At 42.6% G+C, this 9918-nt stretch overlaps 2 protein-coding genes across 2 annotated transcripts; one reads left to right on the top strand and one right to left on the bottom strand.

Annotated features, from left to right (window-relative positions):
* The first annotated feature begins 114 nt into the window (after positions 1 to 114).
* LOC127006719 (tektin-2-like) lies at positions 115 to 6257 on the top strand. The gene is made up of 10 exons (XM_050876961.1): positions 115 to 1191; positions 1842 to 1983; positions 2340 to 2447; positions 2544 to 2693; positions 2950 to 3084; positions 3316 to 3409; positions 3642 to 3754; positions 4072 to 4215; positions 4908 to 5098; positions 5393 to 6257. Exons 2-10 carry the CDS (start codon positions 1843 to 1845, stop codon positions 5589 to 5591), a joined length of 1275 nt encoding a protein of 424 aa, XP_050732918.1. The 5' UTR covers positions 115 to 1191; position 1842; the 3' UTR covers positions 5592 to 6257.
* A 140-nt stretch (positions 6258 to 6397) lies between these two features.
* On the bottom strand, positions 6398 to 8234 carry LOC127006720 (10 kDa heat shock protein, mitochondrial-like). Its single transcript, XM_050876963.1, has 3 exons — positions 8105 to 8234; positions 7082 to 7243; positions 6398 to 6864 (listed from the first exon to the last, which is right to left on the bottom strand). Exons 1-3 carry the CDS (start codon positions 8105 to 8107, stop codon positions 6721 to 6723), a joined length of 309 nt encoding a protein of 102 aa, XP_050732920.1. The 5' UTR covers positions 8108 to 8234; the 3' UTR covers positions 6398 to 6720.
* Between the last annotated feature and the right edge of the window lie 1684 nt (positions 8235 to 9918).

The following is a 9918-nucleotide window of genomic DNA, read 5'->3' as shown; positions in this document are numbered from 1 at the left end:
AATGTAGTTACGATTCCAGTTCGCACAAAGCAATAATAATTTACTGCTCCAATAACAATTATAGATGAATTTCGTTTCTTGTGTGGCTGTGATAGCTTAGGGTCACAAATCGGGATATACAATGCGTTCAGTACGACAATCTGGTAACATTACTTGACTCTGTACCGTTTTCCTTCAGCCTCAACGTCAATGATCATAATTTGACAATTGTGATTTAGCAGGGCCGTACTCAGAGTAGGGGGGGCGCCCCCATCTGCTAAAAGGTCCACTTTCTCAGAGAGTCAAATGGAAAAACTACTAGGACTCTTTGATCCAGTCTTTCATTTTGACAGCAGGAAAATGAACCCAGAAAAGTAAATTTTTCAAAACCTGGAACACCCCGGCAGATCTGGGCTAGCTTCGCTCGCCACTCGCCCTGCATGTCCACGGCTACTTGGTGGCTACAATGGCACACATTTAGTGGAAGAATCCCCCCCTCCCCTTTCTACAGCTGTTTTTTCTATCAATTTACCGAAACACTACAATGAAGCCACCTACGTAACAGTGCCCGGTAAAGGGTTAAGGTTTGTGTAGTTGAGGCACTTCTATAGGTATAATTTGTTTTTTCATGACCCCGGTGGAAGCTTGACAAAACCGTTGTGCCATGAACGTGAAGAAACACTCAAAACTCTCATGTGAACGCGTTCAACTTCTTCCATTTGTGGCCTTTGGAAATACCTTTCCCACACGCCAGGCGGGCGCTCACCTACCCACCCTGAACACACATATAAATGCTAACAGTCACATCTTTCTTTATATTTTAAAATCTGAGTATTACAAGATTGATATAAACGTGCAATGCATACTAACTTAATAATTTGACCCTTGTAGTCGTCTGCTGTCTAATTTGGGTGGGCGGCGTGTATTTACTTTGCCTTTATAAGTTTGTGACAGATTTTGTAAAAACGAAATTATTTACTTTGAATGCCACTCTTCTGCTCCCTTTTTCCTCACCACCCCTTTTGAGAACCACTGGTCTATAAAGAATACTGACCTAAGACGCATCATATCAACACTTCCATCTTTCCCTCGTGTCCCAACGTCATCAGTTTGGATCCCTGTCACCCGGTTGCTAAGGTGTGGTTGCTAAGGACGCCGCCCTTCAGCCTCGCCTGCTCTTACTGACGTGGGTGTTATCTCCTCCACCTTGACGTAAGTGTACTGGTGGCTTATTGATAGTACTGTGGCTGAGGGCAAGGCCACACACGAAGCGAGTAAAAGATAAAGAACTAGATTTGTTTGGTTTTAACTTCGAAATACAATACGGACTTTTAAGGGCAATTTACATTTAAACGCATCTATACACGTTTAAAAGTCGAAATCTATATACTTAACGCAAAAAACATCTGCATCTACCTTGATATTTGACCACCTGGCTAAGAATTAAGTAGATAAAGGAATGCCTCATTATATACACATTCAGGTCATTGATTCAACTGGCCATCCATCTTGAAAGTGTACTACTAATAGGGCAATCAATAGCGAGAAGATAGTTGCCTTAAATTACTGTAGATATTTCATCCTAACAAGACAGTCCTCAGGTTAGAGTTTTATAGTTCACCCTGACATGAAATACATACACCCATCACCACCACCATATACTTCACCCTGACAAGGAGTACACCCAACACTTCCCCACCACCAGAGTATACTTCACCCTTAAAATGAATACACACTCACTTGAGAAATGATAAATGGACTACTTTACCAAATTAAACTAAAGCATACATATAAATTTAAGGAATTGCAATATGTTTGAAATAGACATCACAAGTTAGACTCAAATCTCATTTCAAACACAGAATGCTGCGAGTGGAGAAGCCTGTGGCGAGGCACCAGCCTGAGGAATGGCACCGCAGCAACAAGGCACTGCGGGAGGCCAGCGAGGATGTGCGCACCACCTCCCATGACCTCCGGCACCAGGCACTCCACCTCAGGCACCAGGCAAGCACAGGGCAAGGTTTCCAGGGATACTTACTGAATAAACTCTTGTAAATTCAACCCCCTTAAGTCTATATGATGACTGAGGAGTCAAACTCCCAAGAAAGGTGGCACCCATGCAAAAGTTAACCTTACAAATTTGACTATACATATTTTTAAATCTACTTTTACACGAACATGCATGGTGCTCAGTGGATATGAATGAAAAAATAATGTGCTGTATACTGTAACATGTTAAAACATTTTAAAGCAAAGTAAGAAAATATTAGAAGTTTATTCAATGCAAAATACGGGTGTGACAAAGTTGTATTCACAAGTCAGTCAGACTGTGACTGTCAGTCACTGCCTCTTCATGACAGACCAGCAACAAGACCACGTGGGACCAGTGTGACTCCACCACCCGCCTACAGGATCGCATCTATGAGGTGCATCGAGTCACCAATGACCTGCAGCGCTCCCTCCAACAGGTCAGGTCAAGGTCAAGATATGAAATTTTACCAATCATAAAATGATGTCAGGATTTTTAGAACCTAGGCCATACAATTTCTCCTGCATGACTACAGGTAAATGATGAAATAGCAAGTCTGGAGAAGGCCAAGCAGACCACTGAGGTGGAGTTGGAAGCTCACGTTCACCCTCTGAACATTGCCCTCGAGTGTCTCACCCTGAGGGAGCGCAGACGGGAGGTTGACTTGGTGAAGGACAATGCTGAGGTACATGCTGACCAACACTCTCTAAGGTCAATTCAAAGAAATTCATTGTTGGAGTGATCAAAAAAAGGCTTCATGCACCTGTTCCTCATGCTGCATATCTTAGACCTTTAGGTGTCTAGCTCTTCTACTGGGTCTTATTAAATTTGTTACACTAATGTGGTCATTCACATACCACCGACCACCCAATTCCTTGCCCTGACCTAGCACATCACCTTGACAAGGATTTTTAAGACAAATGGTAATAGTCATTCTTTAGATAGAGCTACAGAAGGAGGTGCGAGGGCTGGAGAAGTCCCGCGCCCACCTGGAAAAGATGGTGCTGGAGGCAGTCTCCCACCTGAGGGTCCTGCACGACAGCAAGCAGCGCCTCCAGGACGACATTAGGGACAAGGTGAGCGGGTAATCAGCAGGCATCCACTTGAGATGTGCACCTATCTTTTTGCTTCTCTTATAGGTAAGCTCAATGACATGGTTCCATTTATGTTCTTTAAATATAAGCCCTTGATGTTGTGGGTTTATCTTCTGCCAATATTCATCATAATAAAATTGTGAGATTGGCTAGGATGTTGATCACAGCTGATTGAGTCCAGTATACAACTAACATGTTACTCTCATGACACAGCTGGCAGCTCTGGAGGTGGACAGGCATCAGGAGGCCCTCACAGAATACTCACCTCAGATCTCCTTCAAGCCTGACCCTACAAGAGTGCCTGCAGGTAGGCTGGAGGAGTGAGAGGCTCCCCATCATTTATTACAACTGTCTAAAACTAGACAGTAACTGAATGTACCCTCAGCTGATGTTCAGCATTACCCTTCTCATCAAAATCAACAGTCTGTTTGGAGTTCCTCTTCAGTTTTCACATCATATATGGTCATTTCTATACCTAGCACTAACAGGACATCTAGAAACATTTTCATGACCTTTACAAGTGAAGGGTCTGTTTGCAGGCACCATCTTACCAGTGGACTGGCTGGATCACTCCCTCAAAAACATGGCTGTGACAGAGGCTGCTATAAAGGACTCCCAGACCCTTAGGGATAAGATGTGTGTCACAATTCAGGTGATGAAAAACATTGAAGATAATATTAAAGCAACAAACAGCATGACATCCTTATCCTGAGTAGTTGTTCCTTGATATCCTTTAAGACCATCCATCTTTGCTACATAGGATAAAGTTGGTGATAATTGTGACTGCACTAGTATACAATTTTCACAAACTCGACATTAGTCTGCACCCTTTGCTGTTGGCTTCCCCACAAGAACTCAAGGAACAGGTCAGTGTTATGAGTTGTCATACAGCTCAGTCTTTGAGATAACTTAAATATGTATACCCTTAATCATTCTTCAGCCCTGACCTCACACTCATGATGCCCACAGACAGCTCGGCGTGAGGATCAGACACAGCAGACAGCCACAGACTATGCTGTCCGCTGCCGTCTGCATGAAGAAACACGAGCCAAGGAGGAACTCCAATGGCAGAAAGACAAACTTATGGATGAAATACATGAGCAGGAAAAGGAGGTAGGATTTTGCCCTCTTGGTCATCATTGGTGCGGCACTGTGGGCGAAAACAGCGCTCCGCGCCATATCCAGGATCACCACGCGCGCCGAATTTCAAAAGTTTTCAGCCATAAACTCAACATAATCATCATATATTATGTATGAAAGCATGCAGGATTAAATGGTGCACATAAAGAAACTCACTACGGCCGGGCCAAAACAGCGCCCCGCGCCGTATCCGGGATCGTCGTGCTCGCCAAATTTCAGATGTCGCTATTGAATACAAGTTTTCAGTCATAAACTCAACATAATCATCATGTATTATACATGAAAACATGCAGAATTAAATGGTGCACATAAAGAAACATAAATTAATTGATAACTTTGACATGTAAGCATAGATATAAAGATAAAATAACTCGTATATAGGCTAAAGCGCACCAGGACGCAGTATGTGCGTCCTCGGATATGATACGGGGCACGCAAGGATGCAGTATACGCGTCCTCGTGTTGAAGGGGTTAATGTCAGTCAATTTCATGTTGACCTTTGGGCATTGTACATGCAAAAGAATGTCACACTATGAAATCCTTGGCAGGAAACACTAATAAGTGTGTATAGTTACCCAAATGCTACATAACTTGCATCAAATGTACCCATTTCATTATAATCCTTGAAAAAATTGAATGACCTGACATAATTTTTTTTCCAACAGATCTCCAGCCTCGAGGCTCAGCTGAGGGCCTCTTCCCTGCCCCTGAAGGTGTCTCAGACAAGGCTAGAGGGCCGAACAGAGCGAGTCTGCCATGACCTGGTGAGGGACGCCCCCCAGGACTGCTTGGTGGCTGAGGTGCAGCATCTCACCCAGACTCGCACCCTCCTCCGAGAGAAGCTGGCCCAGGCCCTGTGAGTAGTACCCCTCACGTCTCCACCCACATCCCAATGCATGTATATTTCTATTTTAATTCTCACATGGTCTGCTTACATACCTGTACACTTTTCTGGTATGCCCACTGATTGCTTCAGGGATTTACTGTGCCTATACCCTGATGGAGAACATTTTTGCATCATCCCACAACCCATTTAAAGTCTGAGGTATCCAGTGGCCTTCAAATTAGGAGATGGACCCCTTATTTTCAATTAATCCTACAAACTCCATCAAAATAGTAATATTACAGTTACTATACTATTACTCAACAGAGATTCCCTGCATGGTCTGCAGCGCCACCTACGGACAGTTGATGTTGACCTTGGTCGCAAAAGTCTGTCAGTGAGCCTGGAAAAAAAGGTTCAAGACACACGCAAGGCTCTGAAGGATATGCCGCCCCCAGAAACCCTTACTCAGGCCAACCTCACCCTTACTGGCTCATTGAGGGCACACCCCACACACATTCTTTAATAAAACTTCTTGCTTTAAACACCTTACTTTTTTAATCAATGTAAAGCATATTCCCTTTGCAAACCCCATATGAGGGGGTGACTAGACTGAACCTTCTTCTCCTTATTCTTGTATTCTCCTCTCTTGTAACATGAACACCTTTCCTCCCACCTCTCTCCTTCATGTGTTCCTTAATATTAAAAAAATGGGATCAATCTTCTGACCAATAAGGTTTACCCAACTGTTTTGATTACCAGAAAATACTGAAGATACTAGAGTGATAATTATGAGCCTCCAATAGATTATCCTCCCATGAAGTGTGGTATGAGAAGGAAGTGTGGTTGGTCTTATTTTCCAGTTGATACTAGTAGTAGTAATGTACTGATGGATATAGTGAAAATAACTATGAATTTGAACTTAGGGTTGACATACCAGAGCAGAAAGTTGGTATTAAGTTACTTGTCCCAGTTCTGAGCAAGATACATTTCCTAACAGGTTTTTGTATAATTTCAACTACTGGTTCTTGTGAGTGCTTATGGTATTATGAATAAAGGACTGTTACATTATTTTGACTGACTCCTTTGTCTCATTCCTCAAAACAAATATCAAACATAAGTTACTTGTTGACAGCTGTATTGTAGATGTCATGTTTTTAATCGATGGTTTACTGTCATACTGTTTTTGCTGTGAATAGGGATGGCTTCAAAACCAATACTTAACTGAATGGCTTTAGAAAATCACATCTGTTCTCTTGCCCTTTCAGATACCATAGGTATATATACTTAATACTAATCCTTAAATTACTACAAGGGCAGAGATAATTCTACTCAAAACAAGCAATATATTTTGAAAACAATTAATCTAGATATTTACACTGTATTTGCACATCACATGATGATGATATAGTAATGAAATGTTGGGTCTTCATGAAAAGTGGTGATAACAATCATTCACATAACCTGGCATGTATATATCTTGCCAATGGTCATGGTTTTAATCTCACATCCTACAAAACAGTACATGATTAAATTATAAAAAGTTCTACAACTGGAGGCAAGTCTTTTTGAAGACTTGCTGGAATTCCTCACTTTATAGAAAACCTTACTTCAATGCCTCTATGGGAACACGTGCACTAGCTGCCATGTCGGGATCACTCGCTCTTCAGCTTAGCCAGGATATCGGAGTCCCTGAAGAGGAAGTAATCCTTCTCTTCCAGTGTCACTTTTGTGCCGCCAAACTCTGGCAGGAGAACCTCATCCCCGACAGACACAGCAGGAGGGATCAGACTGCCGCTCTGGGGAGAGATAATTTTGCTGCATTTCTTTTTGGGAGGGAAAGACCAAGGGCTAAACAATAAATATGAGGAATATTCCAGCAACTTCCAACTCTAATACAAAAAGGATGATACAATTTAGCACAATTCTAATTTTATAATAAAAGATTTACCTACAAACAAGAAATATTTCAGTTTTCCGTTAAAGAGTAGTTGCTACTACTGCCCTTACGCCTACCTCTGTCCGCTGGCCCTCGCCCACTGCCACCACCTTGCCAGTCAGCACCTTGGCCACAGACTTCTCGGGGATCAGGATGCCAGAGGAGGTCTTGGTGATGGCCTCCGCCTTCTGAACCAGCACGCGGTCAAACAGGGGGATGAATCTTCTCAGAGCAGCAGCCTAAGGAGGAAATATTCATTGAATATGTGGGGCAATGTCTATTAGGAGGGATAAAAATCTTCAGGCACTGAACCAAGAACTTTAGTTTCAGAGCAGTAACTATGTAGGAAAGAATGAACTGTTTAGGTGCTGCAATAACCATTTAGAGGGGGAGAATATAAATAAATTATTGCTTCACCAAACTACATTCTTTACACGGTCTACTTCATTACTTTTAAGCTCAACTCTAAATATGTTTAGGGGTCCTTAACACACTCTAGATATTAATAGTGGTCCTTAACTCTGTTCTAGATACATGTGCCCTGACTAGTATGAAAATATTTTTGGTTGTAAGGAGGAAAGAACGAAAAAAATTAGTAAAGTTTCAGCTTGGGTCATCTTCCAATGCCGATGACAAAATAACTTTTCTGATAGCTTTCAATGTTCCTAATTACTGTCTAGCTTGAGAATGACCTCAGCCGAAATACCGAAAAATAATTAAAGGATTGATGGGAAGGAAGATATGGAAATACAGACCAAGAAAGATACAAAGAGGTCTGAAGGGGAGTACACCCCCCGCCCCCCTTATGGATGACCACCTCTATTGTGCCGTCCCTTGTTGACCTCGGCACTGCATGACACATATGTATAACGGTCCTTAACACGCTAATAACAACGCCTGCACTCCAGAACCTTCGAGGAGTGCCAGTGCCAAGCATCAGAGCACCGGCACTTGGCAGAACCCTCCACCCGGTAACAAGCAACCACAAAACAAGCGTATGTAGCCTTTCCCCTGCCCCTGTTTCCTAATCACCTCACATTCCCTGCTGCAGAGTGACCTAATGGCCCTGCTGCCCCGCCTCGCCGCCCCGCCACACTCACCATGGCGTCGTGTGATCGTGGTGGTCGCTGCGGTCAGCCTGCTGTTGCGTGCGTCTCGTCGTCTGCCGCTTCTCGAAGGCCCCCACATGGCCCGCCCGCCGCAGCGTTGCCACCTCGGGCTAGAAATCCCTGGGTGACAGAGGCAATATACCTATCATTATAGCTGATTATAACCACACTAGGAAAATAAGGAAGCCATTCTAGAACAACCATTATTATTTAAGGAAGAAGACCTAGTTTAGAAAGACTTGATTAAAAGAACGTGAAGGCGATCTAGCGGTAGATTAAAAGAAAAAAAAATTGCATTTTACCCTTTACTGGATACCCTCTCCCCCTCATTTAACAGCAAACACAGACGGAAAGGCGTTGCAAAACCATATAAACCTCCACAACCGCTTCTTTGGCTTCAATTTACCTCGCCATAAACCACAGTACGTAGTACCTTCTCGAATCCTTCATTCCCCTCCTCGACCTCCAGAATCTTCTTAATTCAACCTCCATAACCCCTCAACTTCCACGAATTCTTTCTCAATCCTCGATCATCAATCAATCGTGTTGGAGAATAGAAAATCAACTCTCGGGGCATGACATAAACAATAATCGCTTCGATTTTATGTATATCCCCACATTTTATTGTCTTATTGTCCAGGGGGAGGTACCGCCCCCTCCCTTGTTGTGCTTTCCTTCCTACCATCATCTCATGTAGTTTCATACACGCACAGGTCATGTAATAGATAATCACACTCTGTCCTGCTGGGGGTTGGGATGGCATGTTCAATCAATCACCATCATCTCATGTGTTTCGATACACGCAGAGGTTATGTTGGAGAATAGAAAATCAACTCTCGGGGCGCGATGACATAAACAATAATCGCTTCAATTTTATGTATATTCTTTTTAATCATCATCATCATCATTATCATCATCATCATCTCGTGTATTTCGATACACGAAGAGGTTGTGTTGAAGAATAGAAAATCAACTATCGGGGGATGACAAACAATAATCGCTTCAATTTTATATATATTCTCTTTAACCTCAGGTCCTTATTTCTTTCCCGACCCCACCTGCAGTAGACTGACTTACACAATTTTTTACATATGATTAAGTTTATTTCGCCCAGCGAATCCGACATATGCCCTGAAAATATAGGAAGGAGTACAGTAAATTAGTAAAAAGTACAAAATAAAGAATATCCTATTGAAAAATATGAATACTAAATTTAAATCATCTACATATTCAAGTGCATAGCACACTTGTGCACAATTATATCTCTCCCCCTGCAATATTGCAACCTCCTCTTCCTCAACCACCACTGCCACCTCCTCGACCTCCACAGCCTCCTAATCGACCCCCAGAACCTTCTCCTCAACAACCGCCATCTGATCGAGGGTTCTACACACAAAATAAATGTACCTATTATCCACCATGAAAGTTTGGGGTTGCTGCTGGAGAGGTTTTGGCAACACTGACGCCTCTGCCTTTCTCTCACATGTTTTTGTCAACATGGTCCACATGCATACTATTTTACCTCACTTTTAAAGGAAAAAAATATTCTTCTCCTCACTTACATATTATTGACTTATGAGACAGGTGATTAATTTGCCCGTAACAGCGTAGGGGAGGATGGTATATTCTAGAAGTCGGGGCCCCGCCTGGCGTATAATGCATTTCTGATTAGGTAACCTTTATTATGCAAGCAAAAACATGCAATGGAGCTGAAATCAATCCACCCATGTAATCTGAATTATTTTCATCGCATACTTCACGTAAGTCAAACTTTAGTAAACTTTATAATGGGAGGAGACGATAAC

The sequence above is a fragment of the Eriocheir sinensis genome, chromosome 33, assembly GCF_024679095.1.
Source record: "Eriocheir sinensis breed Jianghai 21 chromosome 33, ASM2467909v1, whole genome shotgun sequence".
Taxonomy (NCBI): Eukaryota; Metazoa; Arthropoda; class Malacostraca; order Decapoda; family Varunidae; genus Eriocheir; species Eriocheir sinensis.
The sequence above is the reverse complement of the archived record's forward strand: the minus strand, read 5'-3'. Positions and strand labels throughout refer to the sequence as shown.